The sequence below is a fragment of the Acomys minous genome (assembly GCF_964271855.1).
Source record: "Acomys minous genome assembly, chromosome: 14".
In the NCBI taxonomy this organism is placed as follows: domain Eukaryota; kingdom Metazoa; phylum Chordata; class Mammalia; order Rodentia; family Muridae; genus Acomys; species Acomys minous.
Window position 1 is genome coordinate 19,388,235 of NC_140496.1, and position 27,825 is coordinate 19,416,059.

A 27,825-nucleotide genomic window follows, 5' to 3' on the forward strand; every position below is an offset into this window, starting at 1 on the left:
TCATCAGTTAGATGCATGACCAGAGGCAGCCACTGGTTAAAACAGAAGCCAGGGATTTCACCATGAGCACCTTGCAGGAGCCACCCGGGCATCCAGAGGAAGGGAAAAGGGATCTGATAGCTCTCCAGATGCCCTGGCCCATCACACAAACTCACAAACTCATTTTAAAATTTGTCACTGAAGCTAAGGTGACTCAGTGGGTAGAGTTGCTTGCCACCAAGCCTGTCAACCTGCATTTGATCCCTGGGATCCATATGTTGGAAGAGAATGAATTCCCTCAAACTCTACACACACATACACATACATGCACACATACATGCACACACACATACATATGCATGCTTGCACCCATAAGAGCGCACACACACACACACACACACACACACACACACACACACACACACACACACGAATGCATACACCAATACATAAATGTTTAAAAAATATAAAATCACAAAATAAGCAGAATAACAATTACAGGGGAAAATATGGTTTCTTCTGATTTGTGTCTGAATTCTATGTCATCCTACATTTTAGAAAACCCAGTCCTTGTGCTGCCCCATGGATACAGGCTGGCTATCCACTCTCTAGAACCTTGGGACGCAGGTGGTTTGTACTTTGGAATGTTTTTTCCTTTCTAATTCTGGAATATCCACACATACCTTATAATGTGTCTCTAGATGGAGACTGAAATCTAAACACAAGACTCATCATCTTAGACATGCTGCCCGAAGGGATTTGGTGCCGGATCTACAGTCCCCAAATGTTTTGGCTCAACTTCCAGATTGGGGATTTTCCAGATTAGGGAATCCTACATCAATCCAAATGACATCCAGGGAAGCTGGCTAGCTGCTAGCATGAGACACAAACCCCTTCTGCGTCACTTGATCCTGTGACTCTGTCTCCTCCAACATGAAAGGAAGACAGGGAGAATAAAAGGCTTAGCTCAAAGGAGAAGGAAAGGAGATCCACCGAGGAGCAAACTCGCAGGCACTTCAGTGGTACAGTGGGTATGGCAGGCAACAACCCACTTCAGTGGCTCAGAGCTTCGTTGGTGGAGTGTTTGCCTAGTCCCCGGAGCCTCATAAAACTGGGTGTGAAGATGCCTACCTGCAATGTGTGCAACTCGGGAGGTGGAGGCAGGAAGATCAGAAGTTCAAGACCATCCTCAACTACACGGGTGAGTCTAGGGCAGTTCGGAGATACATGCCACACTGCCTCCAAAAGAAAAAAATCAGAGCCTAAAAACTTCGAGTTTTCCCTGGCTGGTCATGATCAGTTTGCCAGGAAGTGGGTCAGGGTGAGAAGGCCAGGGTGGCAGGCAGGGCGGGGCGAGGTGGGCACCTAGGGCCCCTCCCCAGGTCAGCCGCTTCTGGAGCAGTTTCTCCAGCAGACAGTAAAGAACTCGATTACATCCAGTTAACTGTGCTCTAAACTGATTATGCATGTGCCGGGCTAATGGATTACATTAGCAAGAGGAAAAATAACATGCAATCAATCTCCATTACCATGGGCCGCACCAGGGCCCAACCACCTCCAAACCCCACCCGAATGCTCGGGCACTGAAGAAACCCGGGGAGAGAGAGCCACCCCCCTCCCCCATGGCAAGAAGTTTATCTTAGTCACAACGGAGGGGACAAAAGGGCTCCGAGTAAGCTCTGTCATCCAGAGGTGGGTGGGAGAGCTCCCGTGCCCTTCAAAAGAGTGTCAGCAAGCAGAGGGGCATTCATTACCCAAGGACTAGTAAGACCAGCCTATAAAGACCTTTGCCTTCTGACCCTTTGCTATACTGAAAACACCAAGGCTGGTCACTCCAGGGACTCACCAGCCAAAAGAGCTATAACACCCACTGTCCACCCTCTGTCTCGGGACTTAGGGCTCGTCTGCTTGTGGCACTGGCCTTCAACAAGAGCAGGATCACTCTGTCTTGAACAAGCAAACAGAAAAACAACAAAACAAATAAAACAAATAAGGCCCCGGGCACGTAAGTGACCAGAGCCAAGCAGGGCTGAAAATGTTTCCTCCACATCCACCCCCAGAAAATGCCTCACTCTCACTCTCAGGGTGTGATCCACAGACACGATTTGCGGGGGTGGGGGTGGGGGTGGGGCCCCGGGGGGGTGGGGGGATGGGGGGGGGAAGGGGAATCTCAGCTGCTTGACATTCCTCAAGACCTGGACCACACAGAAGATGGGGCACGCAGACTCAGTGATGACTGTGTGCATTTCAGAATCTAAGAAAGCCATGCCTCCGAAACCCTTCATCAGAGTGGCATATGACCTTCAATGGCCAGGAGGAATCCTTTGTGCGGACTTGACTGTCGGTTCTTTCCGAACCGCTTGTCTCCTCTGGTTTTTCCACCTGGTTGTCTTGACCCTGTGAGTAGCACTCTTCAGCTGAGCCTGACTTTCTTTCTAGGATGCCAGCCCGGTGAGGGCTTTGTATGTGCAGTGTGGAGAGGATGTGGCTCACTTGGTATCCAGACCAATCCCAGCCCACTACAGCAGGCATCAGCAGTTGTTTCCAGAACATTCTACCCCTTCTACCTTTGCTCTGAAATCACTCCTTATCCATAGTGCTCCCTGAGAACACGCAACAGTAAAACGGACGGTAGCCATCAACCCGGCAGAGACCAGCGAAAAGGAAGGACCCTAAGCAGTCTTCCTCGCGTGGGGTCTCCGCCAACAACCGTGAGAGGGGTACTCGGAAGACTCCGCCTGCTCAGAGTCGGCAGAAACTGAACGCTTGCTGGTACAGAAGGAAAGAGAAGACACTAAGGATGAAAGCGAGGAGGGTAGAGACGAGGGAGGGAGTGGAGGGTGTGTGGACCGAGGCTGGGGAGATTTATGGCGATTTGTACCTGATTGTTCATAGTAAAGCCATTATGGGATGATTAGAGGAAAAGGTGAGGCTTTAAGTCCAGCGAAAATCAATAGGAACGTCTGGAGCAATCCTGCCGTGCAAGTAAAAGGACTATTTACAGTATCTGCGGCCCCTCCTCCTTCTGGACTGAGGGGTGGGGGAGGAAAGGGGAAGAGGAAAAAGGAACGAAAGAGGCGAAAAGGAGAGGAAACAGAGAAGAGGGGTGTCAAATACGGAAACCTGGGGGAGAAAACTGACCAGGAGCCCCTCACTCGACCTATTTTTTTTTCTCCACAGCACTTCCCGCTTTCTACCAGGTAATCTACCCGTTGTGTCTGTAACTCATCTTGTCCAAAAAGAAAGAAAACTCTGTGAGGACAGGGAAATGGGTGTGAGCACATACATACGTGCACATCTGCATAAACTGGTGCATATGTATTTATATGTGCGGGCATGTGCACATGCACACATGTATACGAGTGTGTATACGTCCACGTGTTTGTGTTGGTCCATTTTATGCACTGATGCTTCCAGAACACCGGCTGGTATGCAGAAGGTGCTTTAGTGTACAGCTACTGGCAGGGCGGATGAGCAGGATGGATGCGTGACGCGCTCTGCGAGCACCCAGGAGAGGAGAAATAAAAGATGGACTAAGGATAGAAAGGGAGAGTCACCATCAGCAACTGACGGTGACTCAACGGACTACAGCAGAGACCAGCAACAAAGAAGGGAACAACGCAGTATTTTCAGCGTTGGGCTGCTAAAAACTAACCTGCTCCTGACATGAGACACCCGAGCCTTCAGCCATCAACACGTCTCACCTTTCATTGGGCACTGGAGTCAACACCTTTAAGGTTGGGTTTGTCAGATGGCAACTAGCAGGATCATAGCACAGATTACTAGCCCGCCCCACCCCAAATTCCCGAGAACCCCATCCCCCACTTCCAAGTACCCATTGCACTCCGTGGAGAGACCGTGCGCCTGGGTCTCAAGGAGCCGACCTTACCTTATACAACTTCAGGCTGGCCTCGTGCCTGGAGTTGACTGTGTGCAGCCGCAGCTTCTCCAGGCTGTTGGTGTAGTAGTCGCACGCGTTGCACTTGAGGTGCACGGGGTTGCCGATGGCCACACACTTGAGCCTCCACTCGTTGGCCTTGCCGCCCTCCTTGATGTGCGCCACCAGCTGGTACTTCTGCACGTGCTTGTCCGTCTTGCAGTGCAGCTGGAAGTTGGCCTTGAGCTGCGTGTTGTAGCGGCAGAGCTTGCACTGGTAAGAGTCGCCCATCACGGCCTTCCACTCGTCCTCCGAGAGGCTGCGCTCCACGTTCATGTGCAGCCCCAGCAGGTCCAGGTTGTCCGTCGTGAACTTGTTGCAGACGGCGCACTGGAAGAGCTTCAGCGACGGGTCGTTGGTCTGGATGAAGCTCTCGCCCAGGTTCATCAGCTCCTCCGACACCAGCTGCCCGCCCCCGAGCCGCATGTCTAGGGGGATCTCACCGCCCACTGTGGGAAGAGAGAGACGGGGAGAGTCAGAAGCCAGCCTCATGGCCATGGTACAGGGGACAAACACCATGAGGTGCTGGATCGGCTGGAGAACAGAATCCTCTTGCTCTGTGTGTCTGTGGGAGGCTCTGTGCCTTCCATCCTCTGAAAAAGGACATCTAGACAAATCTATGGCACGTGGTCCCCTGAGTGATGGAGCAGAATCTCAAACTCTAGACCCCACCCCACCCTCAGAACTGGAAGTGAACAGAGCGGCCCCTAACACCAGTCCTCTAGCAAGAACCTAAACTAAGGCCCAGCATCCACCTACAGCATCACTGAGGAGTCAAACTTCCCGCTATGCTAAGAATGGGGGTGCCGCCTTACTGTCCACACGGCAAGAAAATGAATGGTTTCACTGTCATTAATACCAATGTAGATGGCCACACTGCTGCACAACTATACAGCGCAGATTTCAGCCATGAGCCCTCCGGTTCCCAGTGCCCCTCTTGTCAGCCTGTCTATCAGAGTAGCTCGCCCCACCTCTAGCCCTTTCTAGGATGATCTTCCTTTTCCAAGCCTCTGTATCACGTGAAATACTGGGTCACAGCTAGCCACCCACAGGACCACATCACAGGTCAGAGACGCATCCATCGCTACCAGGGTTGGGGCATTCTAGAGCGGGGGGGGGGGGGGGTGATCCCATCCATGTTGTGAAGGCCTCCTCACCCGAGAGCCCACCCAAAGTGCATGGGAACAAGTATTTACTGCATCAGACAAGGGTCAAAAGCACCAAAACGATCAACGCTCAGGAGGCAAACTGAGGCAGGCGGCTATAGGTGGAGTGGGGATTGGGGGAGGCGGGCGGTCAGCTTAGGCTCCCTAGAAGAGGTCTGATTAACACCTCCCTCTCTTTCCCTCTGCACCACCCATCCATGTTCAGGCCATCCCTGCCCACCCAGCCTAAGCCCAGGAGGAGGCTCACCTTCACAGGTGGGAAGTTAACGCAGCAAGCTCTTACCTATCTCATGAGAAAGCCTTGGAGGGAGCGGGCTACCCTCCACTACCTAGACGTGGACCAGTCCTCAGGAAGACTAACCAGCAACTTCTAAGCTTCTACCTCTCTTTTGAACAGACAGATGCACAGGAGCTGAGAGGTCTGCCCCCACCCTCCGACTTATATGTAAACTTGACCTTTTACATGCGGTTTGACTGGGGCTGTTTTTTTTTTTTTTAAATAACTGATTAGAATTCAAGTTAGTAGCTCATCAAAGGAAAAACTGATGATGGTGGTGATGGTGATGGGAGAGGGCGGAGAGGGAGCTCATTTCAACTACAAAAGAAGAGTTTGGTATGAACTCCACTTAAGCAAGACCAGGCAATGTAAGAAGCCACAGAAATCTTCCACACATACATTCCAGGAGGTTCAGGAAGCTTCCCACATTCAGTCTTTCTTAACATGCCCCCTCAATCAAGAAAAGCAGTACCTGTGACATTCTTTTTAGGGCAAGGGAGAAAATAAGAATGGGGAAAGAAAAGAGAAAAAGAAAGAAAAAAAGAACTCCATCTTTAAGGGGGACAAAACACAAGCAACATCCACAAAACGTCAGAGCTCAGTTAAAGCAAAAGCTGCCCTGAGGGTGAGACAAGGAACAAGCGCAGCCCACTTGTTTCTGATGCCAACCACCTGAAGCGTCACATCTTCCCCACTCTTCAAACGCAACCGCAGTGCGTCGACAATGCCGCTCTGCAGAGAAAAATCCGCTGTCACTTGCTGGACCGTCTGGATGAGCATTAAAAGCCCCCAGAAGAATCAGAGAAAGTAAGTAAGCCCCTGTTCCGCCCCCATTTCATGGGCCCTGCAGCACAGGAGCGGTGAGAAGAGTCCGGAGGACAAAGAGCGTGCCAGAACTCCCGCCAAGACTCGGCCTTGGAGAAACGCCAAGCCATTAGGATGCTGCAGGTCCCTATGGTTAATTCAACTCTAGTGAATTGGATGACCCCTCCCCACTTGATCCACAGGCATCTGGGAGCCTGTCCATGTAAGACTGAAGCGGGCCATTCCCCTTGAGCCCTATGTGGGCCTTGGGAAAGACCATGCGCCCATGATAAGAGATTCAGTGAACTTGAGATTCCCTGGGACCTGAGCCCACTCAGAAGCACAGCCTTAAGAGGCACGGATCAAATAACACACCCTAAAAGCAAAGGAAGAAAGGGGGCTCTTAACCCTTCCCCCCCCCTCAGCCCCCCAGCAAGTGCTCAGTGGCTACCTGATTACTTGGGAAAGAGGGAACCGCCCCATTTAAGTGGCCCATTCCTCAATGCTGCGCCAGACTACAGGGACGCTTGGGAGGATGTTCACATGGTTGTAATCTTAATGTCCTGTGTACACAGGTGGTGGCGCGTCCACCCAGCCCAGACCAGAACCTCTGCTCCTCTCGGTCCTCCAGAACGGAAGCATTCCCAGAGAATCTGACAACACTAAAGACAAGGTCCTGTCAGGGAAGGCATGAGAACGGTGAGCTGGTAAACGAGAATAAATTTCATAAACGTCCTTTCTGTACCACTGCAGGACCCAATCATACCTCATGTCCTAGAAAGAAAAAAAAAACTTGGAAGGGACAACTTTCTACTCTAAGGCAGAAAGTGGCTCCTGTTTGTGTGTCTGAACACACAGCTTTGTTCTCCTGTTTCCTCTGAACCTGGTGACACTAAGGACTACAGTGACGCCCTGGGACTCACAGACACCAGGGATGATGATGATGATGATGATGATGATGATGATGATGATGATGATGATGATATAAAACCCACAAAATATGTCTCCAATTGAGGAATTCAAGTAGTTGGCAGCAATTTTCAAGATAACTGAAAAATACCTTGATTTGCAGATTTGAGCTCACCCCGTTTCTACGTCTTTGGTATATGGAGGCTATACCCAGTTTTACTCTGAAGATAGGTCTACCAAAACTTTATTGTTTCAAAGGTGGAACTAATTCCTATTGGTGAGAGAGATATAGAGAAAGGGACAGGGGAGGAGGAGATATGGGCTTCAGAGGACTAGTTACCAACACCCACCCTTCCCAGGGTGCACTGTGGGGACAAACAGAACAATGGGTTTTTGTGCCTTCCTGGTTAACCAGTCCAGTAGGCAAAAACATCTTCAGATCATTTGGTCATAAAAGATCAGCAGGTTAATGTTTCAAAATAGAAAACAAGACTCAAATATCATGAATTCAAAAGGAAACACAGAGCCAGAAGATCAAACGGAATGCTTGGAAACACAGCTCCTCGGCGACACTTAGCCCTGTAACACCACACAAAATGAGACCCGCACATCGGTGAAACCTGGCCTCCTGGCACTTGCCTAACCCATTCCCAAATAAAGACATGTGCTCACTTTGTCGCCAAGAAAACTACTTATTCTCATGTCAGTCACAAGACACCACTTAACAAAAGTCCTCTCCTCAAGAAGGGCTGAGTCAGGGGACAGAAGTCAGGCTGGGGGCCACTTAAGGAACACCAGGTGAGGTCAAAAGCAGCCTGCCCATCACACTGGCCTTCATACAGTCGAACTGCTGCTCGAAAAGTTGGTCATTACCCACGGTTCTCAGCACCCAAAGCCCACATATTCTTGGCTCTATTTTAGATGTGTCAGGCTAATCAGTAAGACTTGGCTTGGGGGGAAAAAATGTTCCTGACCAAGGCCTGTATGTTAAAACACTTGGCTCCCCAGCCTGTGACATTATGGAGATAGGTGGAAAACCACCTTCACGAGGAGGGACCCAGTTGAAAACCTTCCAGTCGTACAGAACCCTTCCACTTCCTTGCTCTCTCTACCAAGAGCTCCCGCCATGACACGACACCTTGCCCCAGGCCCTAGAGCCATAGGGACTGCTGGCCTGCCTTTGGAATCTCCAAATCTGCTTGCCAAAACAAACCGTTTCTCTTTATACACTGATCACCTCAACCACGTGTCACAGTCACAGAAAGCTGACTGATACTGTCGGGATATAGTCCGCTCCGTTTCTCCAAGACGCTATTTCTTGTGGCAACAAAGACCACCACGAGTCAGCGTTCAACTGCTATTTGTTAAAACTTGAGCTTTCTCTGGTGGACAATTTTACAACATACTCAGTTCTTCATCTATCACATGACTCACAGCAGCGTCCCCAGGGCAACTTAATTCCTAATTAATTCCCAACCACCCTAATCAACAACTCATTCGAAATAAGAAAGAATTAAGATCATGTCTCTTTCATCAAGACCCTCAAAAATACACAGACAACTCAAGAAACCTCCCTGGGTGGTTGGTTCCTGGCTCGGCCCAGAACCAGCCTTGTTGGCTTTCAGTAAGGTATGTTACAGCTTCCGGTGGGGGTCCTATTGAAATGATGGCTGCCCCTGTTTAAATATTGAGATGATAGGCCGGCTACAGGTTTCCTGTAAGTTTCGGTAAATATTTAATGGGACCCAAAAGTTTTGCGTGATTATGGCAATTTTTCAAACTGAGAGAGAGGAGAGAGAAAGAACAGGGGAGGTGAAGAAAAAGTTGGCCGTAAGCCAAATACTAGAGGCAACACTTAAGTTTCAATCCTGGCCCTATGTAGCCAGAGTGCAGTCACAGCTCTGTCCGATGCCCAAAATCTCCCCTATATACACATTGAGCACAAGGGATCCCTGAGGAAAAACATGAATTGTGAGACATTTATACACACACACACACACACACACACACACACACACACACACACACAGACACACACACACACACACTTGAAGGTAATAAAACCAAAACCAACTCACACATGGACCTGCCTCAACCTATTTTACCACATGCTTCGCCCTCCGCCTTGTGAAACCCCTAAGGTAAAAAACACACAAGCCCCAAAGGAGTTAGCCTCACCTAGAGCAGGTGTCATGGCAGCCATGGGCCCCGTAGGATCCAGCTGGAAGCCGCCCATCATGAACTGGGCGTCCGGAGCGGCGTTGTCCATCTTCAGGTTGGGCAGGCTCATGTTCTGAGCCAGGTAGTACTGGTAGAGCTCGGCCTCGGCGGGTGAGGGGAGGCCGCCAAGGCCCAGGTGGCGGTTGTGCTGGATCTGGGTCATGTTCTGCTGCAGCAGCATCATGTTGTGCATGTGTTTCTCGCTGGTCATGTGAATGCGCAGGTTCCTCGCCACGTTGGTCTCGTAGTCGCACACCTCGCACCGCCACGTGGGTTTGGTTTTTGGTTTGGTGGGTGAGGGGGCACCACCGCCTCCGCCGCAGGAGCCGCCGATGTTGGCCGCGGCCGCGGCGGCAGCCGCTGCGGCCGCAGCTGCGGCTCCTGCCGTGTGGCCGAAGACCTGCTCGCCCCCTCCCCCGTTCTGCAGGTTCTGCATGTTGTTCAGATGTTTGTCGGACTGCATATGAATACTGAGGTTGCCTTTGGTAGTTGTGGAGTAGTTACACACCTCGCAGCGGAAAGGCTTGTAACCACACGTGTAGCTCTCGCCTCGTGCCAGGCGCGGGTGGGGCTGCCCGCTTTTGCAGTAGACGCAGGAGCCCCCCGGCTCCGGGTGCTTCTCCTTCATGTGCGCCTCCAGCGTCTGCTGGTACTTATAGTGCCAGTTGCACTTGGGGCACTTAAGTGTCTTACACGAGTTACGAGAATGCATCATGGTCATGTGGCCGCCCAGTGAGCGAGAGGAGCCCAGGACCGTGTCGCATTTGGGGCACTCCACACCGCTGCCTGAGGGGCACTCCCCAACCCCAAGCTCGCAGAGGGAGCCAGCGTGCTGGTGATGAGGGACAAAGCCCCCATCGTCGCCCTCTGTGCTTTCATTTGGTTCTGGTGCTGTGGCATTGTCTTTATTGGCACTTTCATCAGCGAAGTCCAGCCTCCTGCCCTCTGCCACATTGGCCCTGACGCCCTCACTGTTAAAGCTTAAACGGTTCCTCCTGTTCGCACCATCGAAGACAACAAAGGAAGAAGCAGAATTAGAAGTAGTAGAAGCTGTGCCCCGCGACAGGGTCTGGAGCACATTAGGCATTAAGGGGGAGTTAGAAATGCTTTGGTTTGAGAGAGCAAGGTCCTTTTTGCTGCTACCACCTGCTGTGGCCCCAGACTCCTCCCGGGGCCTGTCTTCCAGTTCCTCCAACTCACTTGGAAAGAGTCCTTTGCAGCCCTCGTCTTCCTCTTCCTCCTCTTCCTCCTCCTCTTCCTCTTCCTCCTCCACCTCTTCCTCCTCCTCTTCCTCCTCCTCTGCCTCCTCCTCCTCGGCTGGCTCTGCTTTCTCGGAGCAGCAGTCCTGATCCCTCACCTCTTGCCTGTCTCCTTCAGCTGCCCCGGTGTCCTTGCCCTCTGAGGATTTGGTAGGACTAGAAGCCAGAGGCCCCAGGGGGACTGAGGTAATAGGGGTCTTCAGGACCGAGCTGGTGAGCCCGCCAAGGTTCAAGAGGGTGCTGGGGGTCAAGAGGCCAGCCTGGGGCTGCTCAGGGCCGGCGGCAGCGACGGCTGGGAGGGCCTCCTCCCCTTCCATGCGAATGCCACTAAATTTACCGTAAAAACTGTGTCCGGGGCCTATGAGGTTAGCTGTAGAAACTAAAGGGTGTTGAAAGTTTTTGTTTTTTGGTTCCAGAAAACTTACAAGGGGTTCCTTGTCTTTGCCGATCCCTTGGATGATAGCGGAGATGTTCTTATTGCTAAGAATTTTCCGCTCCTCTTCACTCAGGGTCATTCGATGGTCATGCACCGCGTGGGTCACGAATGAACGGACATACCCAAAGGAGAGTTTGCACAAGAAACACATCAGAATGGGTTTCCTCTTGCCGTAGAGCACGAAGCCATCGAATTTGGACAGGTCCACGTTGTTGGGAACATCTTTGGATACGCAGGAGCTTTTGGCAGAACCGTCGCTGTTCAGGTAATCCTTGTTGCTTTTGTGCCGTACGTCAAACACGCGGAAGCTGTGCAGGACAGGGCTGAGCCCCGCCAGGGCTGAGGTATTCGGGAAGGCCTGGTCTGAGCCCTCAAACCATTTCCCGAAGGATGAGGCTATGTGGAAAGTGTTGATGATCTGCGGGTACACGGGTGCAGCACACGAAGGGTCCCCTTGTTTGCCCCCCACCCCAGGGAGAGAGTTCAGGAAGAGCGAGGGGACAGACCCACTGCCACTGCTGCTGCCACACGTGGCCCCGCTCTGGGCCAACTGGCTCAGGCTCTCGACAATGTACGCGGAGCCATCTGGCTGGTAGACGATTTCCCCGGCCAGGTTCTCCACGTCACTCTCCTCCTCGCCCTCCTCGCTGGTGTCGCTGGCGCTCTCCTCTCGCAGGGGTGGCGGGGGACGTGTGCCAGGGCAGTGGTGCTCCATATAGGTCTGGAGGCTGGCAAAGGAGGCTGAGCATTCGTTGCAGCTGACCTCCTGGCTGGCGGGCTCGGCTGGCGGCCCGGCCGAGGTGCTGCTGTCCGCCAGGCGCTCATTGAAGGTGGCCCTCAGGCTGTCCAGGGGCCCGTGGCTCTCGCCTGTGGGCTGCTCCATGCTACTGGGTTTGTCAGGGAGGCGGGTGCTGTTGAGTTCAGTCCATTGCCGGTGCTGAGGGACCCCGCACCCATTGTCCTTCCCCGAGACGACGGGCGAGTCACAGCCTTCCATGGTAAGGCCTGCGTGGAGCTTTCATTGCACCCAGTACGGATCGGACCTGAAGGGCAGAGGCGAGGGCGGGGAGGAGGGAAGAGACGGGAAAGAGAGAGAGAAAGGAAAGAGGTTAGGAGGGCCAAGGCTAAGGTCTTGCATGTGGTGCTCTAAGGAGCTTCTGTCCACACCCACAACACAAAGCTTGCAGGGCAGAGGGCAGCCTGCGGGGACATGGCCCGGCATGCATAGTGCAGTACAGAGAGGGCGAGCAGCACCATGGACAACACAGCCGAGGCCATGCAGTGAATGGGAGATGGGGAAAGTGGTCAGGAACACACAGTCTGTCACTCTAGCCCTAGAGACAGACCCGGTGCTGTTTTTTTTGTTTGTTTGTTTGTTTGTTTGTTTCATTCTAGGCCATCAGGGCTTCGAGGCTAGCTGGGCAGGGAGACACAGTGCTTCGGAAGAGGCCTGTTATCTTTCCAGTGCTCAGTGAGGTCACAGAAAGGTCCCTCCGGCACAAAGACAGCTTACACAGAGTCAATCCTAGCTGATCACAAAATGGGGGTGGGGGTCGCATCAGTGAGGATGAGGGGAGGAGGCTGTGACCACCTTCAGAAAGAGACTAGTAAACTGAGGCGTGTCCAGTGATGCAGAGGTGCTCTTCAATGCCTGCGTGTCAAGTTTGATAAGCTCAAGAACTCTGCAAGGGTCAGAGGGCAAAGGTTAAAGGCTTAGGTACATCCTGCAAAGGGCCCAAGGGGGCCAATGACCACATCCCTCCCCTTCAGGTCTCAGACACATCAGCAGTCCCATCTCCATGCAGTAACCTTACAGGGTAAATCTCAACAAGAGACCAGTGCCCCTCGGGCCATCGAGCTGAGGAGGAGGCATCCCAAATTCCCGTCTCCCCCACCCCAAACCAGTAAACCTTCCTTGTCTGGAACTTGGCAGACTTCACAATGGGAAAAATATGAAGGTACCAAGGATAAGAACTGGCCAGGCTTTCAATCTGTCGACGCCCCCTTTGGGAGCAATACCTCATCCTGTCCTATCTGCAGGGAGCCCCCATGCACCATGCAACATGCGCGTGGTGGCTTTTCCCTACGGGGGGGTGGGGGGGGTGGTCTTAGCAAAGGCAGTGCCGGCAGCTGGGCTTAGCAAGCCCCACTTCCACACCTGCCTCTGTTATTAGCTGCTACCCCAGCAGCTGTCCTTCAGCCCTGGGGCTTTTCCGTTTCCGAGTGCTACTGAGCTGAACTTGCCCTCTGAGAGCTCAAGTCCCTGGGGAAGGGAGCAACAGATCACAGGCTGCCTTTGGCTCGTGCAACATCTCCTACAGGTGGCTGGGCATCTCTCGGAGTCCAGCCTCTTACCCACAGACCCCAGGCCATCTGTCCCCTGCTCTACAATCTATCTCACTCACAGGCGGCAGACAAGGCTTTTGGCTAGGTTTCGTCTCCTTCATCTCCTGCCAACCCTTCTTACTCTTTTTCTATTTCTCCAGGCTTGACTACATAGTGAGCCAACAGCTCCCCCTCGGGAAAAGATGGAGAAGGCAGGCTTACAGAAGAAGCCTCAGAAGAAATCACTTCCCCCCACCCCACCCCACCTCGAAGAATGTGCCAGGATTGGTTTATGAGCTCGCACGAATATGCATGTCTGTCCACTGATACCCTCAGTCTCTGTGATGGCAAAGTTCTGTGTGCCTTGCAAAAGGCGTGTTCATTTGAAACAGATCCCCACACTAAACCAAACCCAACAGCAAACGAAACAGGACTTGCCATAAGGCTTAGCTGGGATACAGGTGAGAACCTAGCGAGGCTCTTCTAAGGATGTTCCTGATTGGCTGGATGACACCTGATTGACAGTTCAAGCCAAAAAGGTTGGCAGGTCTGAAGGGGCGGGAGGGTTAACAGCCCGATTGTAAAATCAATGTCATAAATGCTTGGTAAGTTACAGGAACATGCGGGAAGGGGAGGCCACGATTGATAAAGGAGAACAGCTTTGATGCTGCACCGGGGACTTGTTTATCGACAGCAAAGCCAATCTCCTCTCCAGCCTGGGCTGGGCCAGAGAAACCTGCTAGCATTTACCAATTAATTGGTGGGCTTTGCTTGTCTGGCTTTCCTTCCTCCTCCATGAACTGGCCCGCTAAAGGGCTGGGACTTTAAAAAACAAAATAAAACAAAAGTGGAAAAAAAAAACAAAAACAAACAAACAAAAACCTCCCTTAACCTGTTTTCTTCTCCCAAGCAGGTGACTACTTCTGAAAGGCAGATAGATGGCTGGTGACACTGGGTCATGGGATTCCCCCCCCCCGGATTCCCCCCCCCCCCCCCGCAGGAAGGAGACAGCCCTTAAAGACACGGGTGGGAAAGAGCGCTCAATTTCCAGACCCAGGTTGTCTGCTTTGGAGCTTCTCCTCCATACATCCTGACCACCAGCAGGACTTCCGACAGCCTTGCAAATAATAAGCAGTGTGCTTCATAGGCCAGTCTCACCGTCCTGAGAAACACAGGCTCCTGGGTCACACCCCACACCCCCCGAAACAGAATCGAAATGTCCACGTCATCCCTGGGAATTTGAAGTAAATTGGAGACGCTATTTCATGGCATCTTCACCAGGTCCCTGCTTGGTCCCATCCTGCCAGGTGATCGGGAGGCAGGACGGCTACATGCGCCCTCTGCCTCAGTCCCTGGCAGATGCAGGAATAAGGAATGGACAGGCAAGGTGTCTTGGGGGGGCTGGGGGGGGGTGGGCGAGGACGCGCTGACGTGAAGCAATCTTCATCCTGCCCAGTCTGGCAGCTCATGGGCCTCGGGGCATCCACTACTCTCCCACCCAGCGCGCTTGCTCTGTTTATCAGCCAGTCAATAAGAAAAAGGTAGTTCTTACTTAAGGAGGCAGAAGTCAACTCGGCAGGTCGATCAGCACTCTGTCTGTAAACATGGTTTCCCGTAAAATCAATGCTCTTCAGTTACAGAGGGCGGCCTGGGAACCATGTGGGTCCCCACACTTACACGGGAAGCCCTGCCTGTCAGTAGTTCACAAACCTTTCCTCAGCCCCTTCAGCCCGCCCCACAGGCACTCTAAGTCTGGCTCACCCGGAACTCTCAACCCTTCCTGCAGGCCAATTCTTCTTCCCCTGGCCACTCCCCCCTCCAGGCTCGCTTTAAATGACCTCAATATTGTACTCTACGCCATTTGTTTAAGAATTCGGTGGGGTTTCTTAAAGCACATCTTTCCAAGGCAAGAATTCGAGGGGAGATACGGGGGTGGTCTGGCAAGGCGTCTGTACGTGTACAACCACCGTTGCTCACCCCCTTACTCTGCTCAGCATCTAAATCTGCTGAGACACACTTAAGAATCCCACAACAGAAAAAGGGGGGAACCTGCCGTAGCTCCACAGCTCCGTGTTGTAGTTCCCTGTATTAAAAGCTCACTGCAGTTTTTGGAAATATTAACCTCTTTTAAAGACTGCTTTAGAAGGACCCACGACACTCCGTGTGTAAGGAAAGTTCGATCTTACTCCATGAAGGGGAGGGGTGGGGTGGGGTGGGGTAGGGGGGAGGCAGTGGATAAAATGCAACAACAGCTCTGGTAGGCAGGGTACGAGCATGTGTGCCTCTAAGGAAGGGGAGGGGGCTCCCACTGTTGCTTCAGCTCCCGGAGAATTAAACATGAACAGTCACACTGTGTAATTTTAAATTGTTAATTAGCACAGGGTTAATTAGGCGGTCCTTTCACAAGGGGCTGTTTGGCAGAAAACCAAGAAGGGAGACAAAGGGGGGGGGGGAGAAAAACAAAGAGGACAGAGATAACAAGAGTAACTGTTGCTTCTGTGGATAACCTGCAGGGCATCTCCAGAGTCGTCAGGCAGCAGGCAAGGATGCCTGGTCCTACGGGGGAAGCCTTCACCCTACCCCAGGGAGAAATGTAAGGACCGCCCTTCTCCAGGGACCCAGGCAGTGAGTGCACAGCACACGCTGCCAACATGTTTTGACTCAGCAATTTCTCCATTCTAGGAATTTAAGCAAGGAAACAATGCAGTGGATGTGTGGACATATCAAACTGTTCATAGTAAGTTTTATGACAATGAAAAAGAAAAGGGGGGTGGAAATAATTGGGCAAAAGCAGAGAGTAAATATAAATTACAGTTCACAGAATTCAACATGTTATAGGGCCGATAATGCCAAAGAAACCATTTACAAGCACTGGAGGCTGATGACGGGCCAATGGAGTGAAGGACGCATTGGTATACACACAGCCATCATCTATTTCTATCAAAACGTTTAAGGGGGTAAATTCGAGAAGGTGAGGTTATGGATGACTTCATTTCTTCCCTTTGTGCCTATGTTTCCCAAAGCCTTTTAAAGCCTCTGTAACAAAGACTGCCACTTACAGAGTCGGACGCTGAGGCGATACCTATAGGCATAGCCATAACCCCTCTAGGATGGATGCTTGAGTCTTATACCCATTTCAGAGATATAAAGTTGAGGTTGCTCACGCTTGGGTGGCCTAAATGACAAAGCCAGAGAGCTGCAGTGGGCTCTGCGTTCTCAGATGCTCTGTGGATATTTTCCTTCAAAGCATCCTGACAGCCAGTATTTGCATAAGAAATTCATGGACCCTGAGACTGTTCCAAGATCAGGGACTGCTCATGGCTATCCATCCAAAGAGGAGAACCCCAAGTGGCCCTCTTCACGTGCACAGCATGAGAGCGCCGCAAGAGACAGTGTGGCCAGGGAAGCCACGGGGAGTCATGGAGGGCAGGGCCAACAACTGCCCCTCTTCTTTTCTGTCTTTCTTTTTTACCTTTTTCTTTTTTTAAAAAAGAAGGAGGGGGCATAGCAAGACTGAGGAGATGGCCCTGTGGCTCAGAAAGCTTACTGCTCTTGAATAGGACCCTAGGACCCAACTTGGGTTCCCAGTACCACATCAGGCAGGTCACAATTGCCTGTGAGTCCAGTTTCGAGGGATCTGGCACCTCTGCATATGAAATAAATAAGTAAGACAAAGCAAAACAGAGGAGTTGGGGGGGGGGCGGGGGGAGTGGGCAAAGAAATGGCTCAGTGGATAAAAGCACTCTCTAGAACCAAAGGTAGAAAGACAAAACCAACCCCCAAAAGTTATCTTTTGACCTCTACATGTACACAGTATCATGCCAATCTGCGGTCATGCACATGCCTGCACTCACATCACATACATATAATAATAATTTGAAAACTGAAAAAAGTGTAAACTAGACACTATAGGCCTGAAAACGTGTTCATTCACTTACCCTTTATTTAAAGTGAACCTACCATATATCAGATGCTAGGGAATATTTATGTTCTGCTGAGGAGGGGACCACAGATAAGCATGGTGTATATAGGACAATGACCTCCAAAGTCACATAAAGCCACACAAGTGTGTGGGAAAGCATGATGTGTGTGCACGTCAATTTTGGATGAAGCGATATCAACATTAAAAGAACGTCCTGTGATTATATGTTGCAAATTCTCTCGAGGTTTAAGCAGACCCCGCTGGTGCTGAGTGAGAAAACCCTCTCTGCACAGGGAGGGGGTGATCCTCAGTAACCAGCCAATTGAGAACACACACAAAATAAACCAAACATGGGCTCGGTGACCCGAGAAACGCAGCAATGAGTATTTGACAAGGTACCCCCTGAAGCCTTCCATTTCAAGGGCAAGCCCTCTCCAGTGATAACGCCTCCACACGTAGGGGGATACACGACTCCACAGTAGGGGGACGCCATCACTTCCAGTCAACATGGAGACCGAGGCATCCACTGGCCGGCCACCTGATGCTGTCTTGTCTCTGTTACGCTCATTTAAATCAGCCAGTTGAGAAATGACAGCAAGAAAGCACGTATAACCATGGAGGGCGCAGAAAGTTAGCAGGAAAACCTAAAAGTACTAAAATGGTAGAACGGGGCGTGAAGGGGTGTGAGTTAGGGGTGGCAGTGTTGTGACATTGACCAGTTGGAACATGAGACCCTAAGTAACAAGGCAATACTCTATCAAGGGAAGTGTGAAGGTAAGTCCACACATGGCCAAAGGCAGCAAGTCAGGTCATCCGGATGCTGTGACTGACTTCTCTGTTGACTCATCGGTCTCGGCTGTGAACACATGAGATCCGGTTCCGTGTGACTCAGTTTTATACCCTCCACAACCAAGATGTGATAGCTGGTTAATAATATGATGGATGAAAAAAAAATGAAACAAAATAAGGTTGTGAGAGGAATTATGACATGAGAGAGTGAAGGATGACTCATGAGCACATCTCCCCTCACCCCGCTTTGCGGTTTTGGAGCTGCCTAGGCAATGGAACTTGGAGTGGTCTTTGGATAAGTGGCCAGTTCTTAACTGGAAACAGGAAAAGTTAGTAATGAGCTTGGAGCATCTTTCATTACGGAGCACCTTGAGCTGAGGTCTCAGGTGGACACACAGGAGGAAGTTGGAGGGGCTCCTGACAACCACACCTGAGATGACGGGACCAAGAAAATAAGAGCAAAGGACTTGATGCATAAAATAAGAATTCACAACTGCATGTAAAAACAAACAAACAAAGGTAAGAGCAAAGGTCTTCCTTAGGGTAGAAACTTAAGGAATAAATACATACACTAAAAACAAAAAAACCTATCAAGTTCAGAATTGACGCTTTGGTAATCATCACTCTGACACTAACCCAGCCAGGAGATACACGGAAGAAAGGTTGTTACCTTCTGAGTTTCCCTCTTGTTATCACAGAAAGGAAACAGTAGCCCTACAGTGGAGAGGCCTGGCACATATCACCTTAATCAAGTGACCAGAACGGGACAGACAGACATCATGTGACTTCTGGTAGGATAAGCTGAGAGGAACACCACATTCGCTCCCTGCCATAAAATGTCGAACCTGAATCTAATTGACAAGGAACACCAGATGAACCGAGATTGAGGGACCTCTACAGGTCATCCTACACTCTTCAGAAACATCGATGTTGTAACAGAAGGACACATCGAGAAAAAGTATCCCAGATTAAGGGTGTCTCAGGAGATGTGACAAATGAATGTAGCACATCTCTGTGATCTTCTTTTCCTATGAAGGACACAAGAGAGACAATTGGCAATATCTGGATGTGGTGTGTGGATAGGTCATAGGTCAACGGGGGGGGGGGGGGGGGGGAGGTCTGTGCCTGCGATGCTTTCACAGCATAAAGTCAGTTAGAAGACACACTTGGGCACATACGGTAGGGAGGCTTAGTGCTCTCACACAACAGAGGAGCGAGGATGGTAGAACACGCACCTCTGATCCCAGCACTGAGGAGGCAGAGGCAAGAGAGCTATACAAGGTAAGTTTGAGGCCAGTGTGAGCTACATAGTAAAACTTTGTCTTATTAGTTTAAAAAATGCCTTGATGAGAAACATGTGCTGGAGTTACAGACAGCTGTGAGCTGCCGCATGGGTGCTGAGAATCAAGCCGAGATCCTCTGGGAGAGCAAGCAGTGCTCTTAACCACTGAGCCATCTCTCCAGCCCAAGGATGGGGACTCCTTGTTCTGCTTTTAAAACTTTCTTTTATAACCTGCAATTTTGTCAAAAAAGAAAACAGAACTGTCCAGAACAAAACTCACCCAAAATACACATGTACCATCGACCCAACCAGATGTGCAGGTCCTTATCTTTGTGGGAAATTCCCTCTTGTCACAATTTCATAAAGGGGCAGAGACTACAAAAGCCAGACAAGGAAGTGTGGGAAGAAGAGAACAGAACTGCAGCCTTCCCCTCCTGCTGCTGAGGCTTCTGAGTACAATCCTCTCAGTGGAGAAGACAAATCAACAAGCCGCTTTAACTAGGGTGGAATTTCACATAACACTCAAAATAATCGTGGTAGAGCACAACTTAAAAAAGTTAAGATGGGCCCCATCAAGGAATTCTAGTAGCTTACAGTGTTAGGGTTTTCTTTTTGGGTTTTTGTTTTTTGTTTTTTTGGTTTTTGGTTTTTCGAGACAGTGTTTCTCTGTGTAGCCTTGGCTGTCCTGGACTTGCTTTGTAGACCAGGCTAGCCTTGAACTCACATCGATCCACCTGCCTCTGCCTCCCGAGTGCTAGCATTAAAGGCGTGCGCTTTCAAGTCCAGACAGAGAGAGAGACAGACAGACAGACAGACAGACAGACAGACACAGACAGAGACAGACAGAGACTGAGAGACAGAGACAGAGAGACAGAGGCACACAAAGGAGGTCCAGGGATGGCTCAGGAGGTAAGAGCACTTGAGGCTCCTACAGAGAACCCAAGTAGGTTTGACTCCCAGCCCCAACACTGGGCAGCTCACAGCTCCAGGGGGATTTAATACCTCTGGCTTCCTCAGACACATACTCAATGGCACATACCCACACATTCACCCACAGACACAGACACATACTCAATGGCATATACCCACATACACACACACACAGAGACACAGACACAGACACGGAACTAAAACCAAAAATAAATCTAAAACAAAGCACTAGAAATCTCAGCCAACAGGCCAAGAATTAATGCCCAGAGCTGTGTTGGCTTGGAACCTAGTAAAGCACCACATGGTTTTCTACGCTGGGCTTTCTACAGGAACAGCACCTGTCTACTGATGCGTGTAAGTCAGTAGGCGTTAAACCGTGAGCAGATGAAACTCCACAGCCTTAGGGATGACTTGCCAACAGCCTTTAGGAGGGTTCGGCAAGTGGGGCCAGGTGATACATCCTTGCACAGATCCTTCACAAAGCAGGACGCCCACTGTCCACAACACCAAAAACACGATCTAGCCCCTGAGCTTCACGTTTGCACGCCCATGCTATTTGCAGCATGGGCATAAATCAACCAGGAAGTGAAAAGCGCTGGCTCAGGCCATTCTGCAGGGAACACTCAGCCACCAAGATATTCTGGTTACTGTGGGGACTGGAGTAGGTTGGGGGGGGGGGGTAGTCATGAGATCTGAGACAGGGAGAGCTAGGTGTCAGGTCTGTGCTGGTTCTCCAGAGAATTTCATCAACAAAAGGGAGAGGCAAGGCCTCAATGACAAAATTTAAAAAAAAAACTTACTGTTTACTATATCTGTAGCTAATTTTTTCTTTAAAAAGACAAGCCAGCTTTTATATTCTATAGTATTCTAAATATAGGTTTGGGATTTAGTCAGCACTCAGTGGCTGTCTCTAATCATTTGAAACCTTCCTAAGCATCGACTCTAAGTCTTCATGGGGACCTTGCCACCATCGGCCACCACTGGCCACCATGTGCTCCTGGCCAGAGGAGCCTTCATCTCTGGGCTGCCTTAGTCACTCCTCCTACCCAGGAGGTGCACAGCCATAGGCCCCCACCTTTGCCTATCCCTGGGCATCAACCCAGTTCAATCCTCGCCCAGGGGATGAGCTGAAATCGATATTTAAATGCTTCCTTTGGAGGCATCAGAGCTTTCCTATCCCTTCCCAAGTCCTCCTCAAAAGACCCCACTTCTGGTTTCTTCCTTCTTGCTACTGGGGCTGCAGAGTGCGAGCAAGGAGACGAGGTGTAAACAGGCCATCTGGCCCGTTACAGTTTCAATCTGGCATCTCATGATGTTAATTTTATTTTAAATAACTTCTCCTGATTAAAATAGCGTAATGTGTGTGTGTGTGTGTGTGTGTGTGTGTGTGTGTGTGTGTGTTTATGTAAAGAGCTAGATATCCACAAAGAAACCCTCAAGTTAAAGTAAAAATCGCTTGTAATTCCAGCAGCCGGAGGACTTGCGGGCACAGAGAGAGGCAGGCAGTTTCCCAGGCTCTTCTCTCTCTGTGTATCTATAGTTACACATTTTCTTTATCAACCTCAGCTGCCCTGCTCCTTATAAGGGGAAGGGTTGCTCTTAACTCAATTTAGCATGCAGCTTTCCCATGACATCAAATGTTCTTCCTAAGTTAGCACCCACAGCTCCAGAGACGCTGCGCCTAACAAATCCGACGTAATTGTACCAGATGTTACTACACTTAAATAATTCCCAAGATTTCACTGTTGAGTCTGCAATAAATGCCCACGGATCTCTGTGTGCACAAGGAAAACAAAACAGTGACCATGAGTAGCTGATGTACTGGAGTTCACCCAACAGGACTAAGTGTGGTCCTAAGCAAGCACTATTACCGACTGCACCGTTCCACTAGACCCTTGCAAGACTCCGTTCTACCAATAAGGACAGAGAGGCTTTGCAAGGCTGCATACAAGCTGTGGGGTGGCCTGAGCCAGCTTCTGAAGCCACAGCAGCTTCTCTGAATACGAAGCCAGCTCTTATCCATAGTATTCTGGCTCTGTTTCCTTAGCATACATTTCTAAGGAAAATGCCTGGCTCTCAAAAGAGAGACATTCAAGACTCTGGCGTGTGCCAACCTGCCTTCCAAGAAAGTTCCCTCCAAGCTCCACTAGCAATGGTCCCTGAGCATCACTTCCTGCAGCATCAACAGTGATGTTACATGCTTGAGAGAAAGAGAGAAATGTTGCTATGGCAGGTAAGAAGCTGCTTTTGGTTTTGGTTTGGTTTTGCTTTTGTTTTCCAGGCAGGGTTTCTCTGTGTGTAGCCTTGGCTGTCCTGGGCTCACTCTGTAGACCAGGCTGGCCTCAAACTCACAGCAATCCACCTGCCTCTGCCTTCCTGAGTGCTGGGATTAGAGGTGCGTGCCATCACACCAGCTAAGAAACTGCATTTTAATCTACCTACTTTTCTGCTAAGATTGACTACATCTGCAGCTACAGGGTAAGCGCTGTTATCCTTCGCCCCAGAGATTAACCTGAGGGTTCCACAGGAGGACTCCACTGGCAATCCCTCCCACTGGACTGTGCTGGAGTCCAGTGTCCCACGAACAGCTGGGCTATAGTCCCACCTACGCAGTGCGGCTCAGGCAACGCTGTTGCCCCTCCTTTGGATCACACCACTTTCCTACAGTGGATGCTACCCACTGTTTCACTTCCTCAGAAGCTGTTTGCCTGGTCTCTGGTGAGCTCCTCCCTCCATAAGTGATGACAGAGGGCTACAGCATCAGACCGTTGTGTAGCAGGTGCTCTGCTGGCGAGGGCCAAGCACCCCTTCAAGTAAGCAAGTGGACGCCGCTGTCTCCAGGATGGCCCCTCTCTCCATCCAAGGTCTCTCGTGCCAGCCCCACCTTGGTCAATGGCCCTTATTCTTTTATAGCCATCTTCTGCCAGCTCCCCTGCACTGAGATCTGTTCCCTTAAATCATCTCGCTAGGCTTCTCTGGCATACTTCCCCGGTCCTCCTCTCTGGTCTCCACGTCACCTGCCCTCCTCCCATCCATCCCTAGGCTCTCTGGGATATATAGTTTTCAATAAAAACTCACCACGATCGCAACCCGCAGAAATCCCTCCCCGTGGCTCTCCTGCAGTATTTAAGCATCGTGGTGCTTTTTCCCCCTCGGCTCTCTGCTCTCATCTCCATAACATCAACTACCTTAACTACTTCTGTGGTTTCAATTACTGAAATTATGAGTTGACTCCCAAAAAGTCCATTCCAGACTACTTACGGCTTGAAAACGCACCTTCCAACTTTCAGCAGACCACAAGCTGTCTCTAAGTGGCTAGCTTTCCACCACTCACAATCTGGCCTGGCAGAGCATGACCAAAGGGAGCTGGCCCCCTGCTATCAACCCCAACCTTTCTGGAAGGAACTTTTGGTACCATCTTTGGTTGCAGAAAACAAGAAAACCAGTTTACGCTTTCCCTCCCTGCCCAAGAACTAATGGCTAAAGCTAACCTGCTCAATCTTAAACTCTCCACAATGGCTTTACATACGACCCTCTTCTTAGAGCAATACCCACTTAAGTTCCAAGCTCAACCGAGAACAGTACCAAATTTAACTGAGTGAGTTTTCCATCTTAATGCCACACCATGCATGGCAGTGATAACTCTTGCAGTTAGAGGTGTAACAGCAGAACCGTGAGCCTTCCCTCCTCCCTAAACATCCTGAGAGGGAGTCTGTTTTCACCACAGCTCTGAGCAGCCTTAGCACAGATTTTGTTTTCTTCCCTGATGAACTCCATCGAGCCTTTTCATTTAAGGGCATCACCTTGGGGCTTCTCTGGCACATCGCTGAGCCGCCAGCATTGCTATTCTTACACTTTGTAGCCACTGGTTAAAGACACAAGAGTTACCCGGACGAGGGCACCTCAACATCATGATAATCAAGGGGCTGAGAAGACCACTAGCAAGTGGTGACCAAATGGGTTGCGCACATAGTGTAGATGCGCTAGACCGAGAGATGGCTCAAGACTCCTGACTAAATTGGACCGAAATGGGAGGAGAGTTTGCCAGCACACAGTGTGAAACTTATAAACTGTTTATTTCTGGAATTTTCCATTTAATGTTTCCAGGCTACTTCCCCTGACCTCAGGGAGCTGAAATCACAGAGAGCAACCCTGGCGAGGGAGGGTCTCATAGGCTACTAAAGCATCTGGGGTGTGTCCTTCCAAGGACGGTCCTGCCTCAGCTCTCTACTCTAAGGCCTGCATCTTTGTGCCTGCAGCTCCAGGCTTTCCTCGAAGTTTATCTGGACCAGAGACACCCTTTAATAGACACATGATCACAGTTCCCTTAGGCGACAAGGCCCTGTGCTGGCACTAGAGGCCACAGAAAGTCCTCTCATCACTCTGGTCTTCACTGACATTATCACTGCTGCCTCATCTTGGATGCTTTTAGCTCTGCACCTGGCCTGTAAGCTACAAAGATCCGCTGTGTCACTGCTACTGCCCTAGCATACCAACTATGTAGTACACCATGAGTAAGTCATGTACTTTGTCTCTCTAGTTGAGTGGTTCTCAACCTGTGACAGATACCCCGCATATTAGATATTTATATTATGATTAATAACAGTAGTAGCAAAATTACAGTTATGAGGTAACAATAAAAAAAAATTTTTACCACCACATGTGGGACTGCATTAAAAGGTTGCGTCATTAGGAAGGTTGAGAACCACTGACCTAGTGTGATCTTAAATAACATAATGAGAATGCCAGTATCGTATATATTATATATACACAAACATGTTTACAAAAGATCCAATATAATAAAATTATAATAATAATTCATCAAAGACTTCTCTGATGATCTCAATATTTTGTCGTTTTGGGTGCTGGATTGATTCTTTCTCATTCCGAAGTTACTAAAGGAAAGTTCTGACACAAACAGAAATCTAAGAAATGAAGCAAATCTGTAAGTGCAATTGTTCAGGGGAAAGGCCTATCAGGTATAGCCGATATGAGGTGGACTGTGGATTCTGTCTGGTAGAACAGGGTATCAAAGCCAAGTTCACTAGCAAGAGACCCTGAACTACTGGGCATTTCTCTTTCCTCATCATCAGAACAACCCTCTCAAGGGCAGAAGGAACTGCTGAAGTTCAAGGCTGTGCGAATGTCAGAGAACGGAACTTGGGTTGGGCCTCTGCTACATCTGCAGTTCAGGGCTGCAGCTAGAGGTGGGCCCTTTGGCTTTCTTTGATGCATGTCTGATTTATGAGAGACAATATATCACCAGAGGTTTTTCTCTGGTCCTGTGGCAGCTACGTCCAGTACCCAAGCCCCATCCAACTCTCCTGGAAGGGAAACTACGTCCTCACCAATAACTCAGCCGGCCAGTCGTCACAGGAGAGGTGGGCCTCGGTGAAGGAAAGTTCCCCCTCTCTACCTATCCCCCCCCCCAACGCCCCTCCGCCAGCAACCACCTCCACATGACTCTGAAAATAGGATGAAGAGAAGGCCACACAGAGTGCTCGCCATCAGTAGCTCAGGCATGTGGCTCAGAAATTGGCACTATAACAAAACAAACAAGGGCTACCCTTTGAAGACTCATTAGCAGAACAACACACATGAAGCCACATGCAAACACACACACACACACACACACACACACACACACACACACACACCAGTCTCTCGCCACACAGCCATGCCAGAGTCCTTCACATGGCCCCAGTGGGCACCCCCTTCACAGACCCTTTTGGGGGGGGGGGTGTATGAAATTCCCTTGACTTCCTGTTCAAAGAGCACAGCAGTGACAAAGATCATGTCACAGAGTTCTCCACTACATGACTCCGTTTTACCAACGGATGATTCAAGGCTCCTCAAAACCACTTCGGGCTCGGGAGTCAGCTCTGTTTCCAAGTTCCAGCTTTACTGCCAAGTGGAAGAGCTGCGAGTGCCACTCACTGCCCAGCCCTAAGGGCTGCAAGCAGGCCCTGGTGGTTTCTTCCTGAGCGTGAATGGGAGGTTTCCAAATTCCAAAGATGAACCCCCCCAAAGCAGGGGAAGGGACAGATGGCAGCCTGGCCTCCTATTCTCTGTCTCTCCCCCACCTCACGGCTTACACTGAGAACTTCTTCCCCACTGGCTACTTCAGAGAGAGAACTTGGTAACCTGGAGAGCAACATCAAAAAATGTCTCCTCACCCCACTGGGAAGGCCCGCAAGAGAAGCAAGCAGCTATGGTAACATTCACACCCTCACAAAGCCAGTACCGATGGCCCACAGGGGGGTCTTTCCCCTCCTGCTGCCTTACCCATCCCCCCAGCCCCCCCACCCCGACAAGCAGCTATAGAGAAGGCCACTCTAAATAGTATTTGGATTAATTATGTTTGAAAGTCTCTTATCCCAGCACTGCTAAGAAGGAACAATTGAGTTTGGGAATGTGTGTGGTTATGTATTTTTCCTTAATGGCTTCCTGAACACCCTGGTTAGGTCTGGTCCCAAGGGGGAAATTGCCCGTCTGAGTCATCAAGCGTGATCAATGCAGATCAAGATGCCATGCTAAGTGTCTAGGATAGCAGAGGAGATACATGTTCCTGCGATCGTGCACACACGAAACCCATGTACTGGGTGACAAAAGATGTCCGCTCCCGTTGGGAACGGCCTCTGCCATCCTTTCACCTCTGGAGCTGTGATCACAGGCCCAAGAATGTTCTACCAGGCGGTCTAATCTGGGAAGGGGCCAGGAGGTAAGATTTCAGAAACTCTATAGTTCCAAGAGATTTCCACATTAAACCATCACAAGATGAAACTAAAGCTGGCTGGCTAACGGGTCTAACTTCTTGGGCTTCAGCCACGCAGAGAATGCTGAGCTTTTGGCCCTGTTGGCCTTTAGTTCGAAGCTACTTAACATAACACTGATCTAAAGCATCACAGGCCACTCCAAATGATTTCCATTCACTCATAAGGAATATTTATTGAGTGCCTACAACACACACACAGCGTCCCTTCCTATTGATGCAGCCTCCCGCTAGCTGGGCTCTCAACCCAGAGTGTGAGCGTGTGCTGGTGGAAGGGGTCTGGCCATCACACCGCGGCAGCTGCTAGGATTCAACTGCACAACACACTTACCACTCATCCCTCCCAGAGCCTTCCGGCTCTGACGTCAGAACTGTCCTACATATGAACCCAGATGTGGTAACAGTGACCTGAAGTCCACTGGGCTTAAAAAAATCTGAGTTATTTACAGCATATGGTGCAGCAGGTTGAGCAGCTGCCCTCAACCCTGTGACACTAAAAACACTGTGGCCTGAGACTTGAGCTCATCCCCCGAGTCAGACTCTCGGAAGATCTCACCTTCAATCTGCGCGTGGGACATCCAAGAAAGGGACAGTACAAGTGCTTGAGACCATTTCTCTACAGGACCCCACCCACCCCACCCAGAGTGAAGAGCGCACTGTCCCACCTATACCTACATGAAACTGCCAGTCTCGGTGTGACAGCCACACGTATCATTTCTGTCTCTGATAAAGTCACGTTGGCAAGGGGATACAGTTGCATCTCTGCTAGCTCCCCTAAGGTAACCCAACAGGTTTCCTACGTCCTCATTTGCCCTTTA

General features: G+C 50.3%; 1 protein-coding gene and 1 long non-coding RNA gene across 7 annotated transcripts in view; one reads left to right on the top strand and one right to left on the bottom strand.

The window, feature by feature from the left end:
• ZFHX3 (zinc finger homeobox 3) overlaps nucleotides 1-27,825 on the bottom strand; it is a 277,513-nt gene that overhangs the window by 146,929 nt on the left and 102,759 nt on the right. For all 5 annotated transcript variants that reach the window (XM_084756936.1, XM_084756937.1, XM_084756934.1 and 2 more), the window contains 2 exons: nucleotides 9,251-12,030; nucleotides 3,869-4,365 (listed from right to left, as the gene is read on the bottom strand). In XM_084756936.1, the coding sequence (XP_084613062.1) occupies nucleotides 3,869-4,365; nucleotides 9,251-11,984 (3,231 nt within the window). In that variant the 5' untranslated portion in view covers nucleotides 11,985-12,030. The remainder of the gene's footprint in view (nucleotides 1-3,868; nucleotides 4,366-9,250; nucleotides 12,031-27,825) is intronic.
• On the top strand, nucleotides 527-14,231 carry LOC311583413. Of its 2 annotated transcripts, XR_014774495.1 has the most exons (4): nucleotides 5,719-6,166; nucleotides 6,739-6,862; nucleotides 11,061-11,252; nucleotides 13,474-14,231. It is a non-coding gene; the product is annotated as an uncharacterized lncRNA (long non-coding RNA). The 2 variants fall into 2 exon arrangements; XR_014774494.1 differs by lacking the exons at nucleotides 5,719-6,166; nucleotides 6,739-6,862 and adding an exon at nucleotides 527-1,180.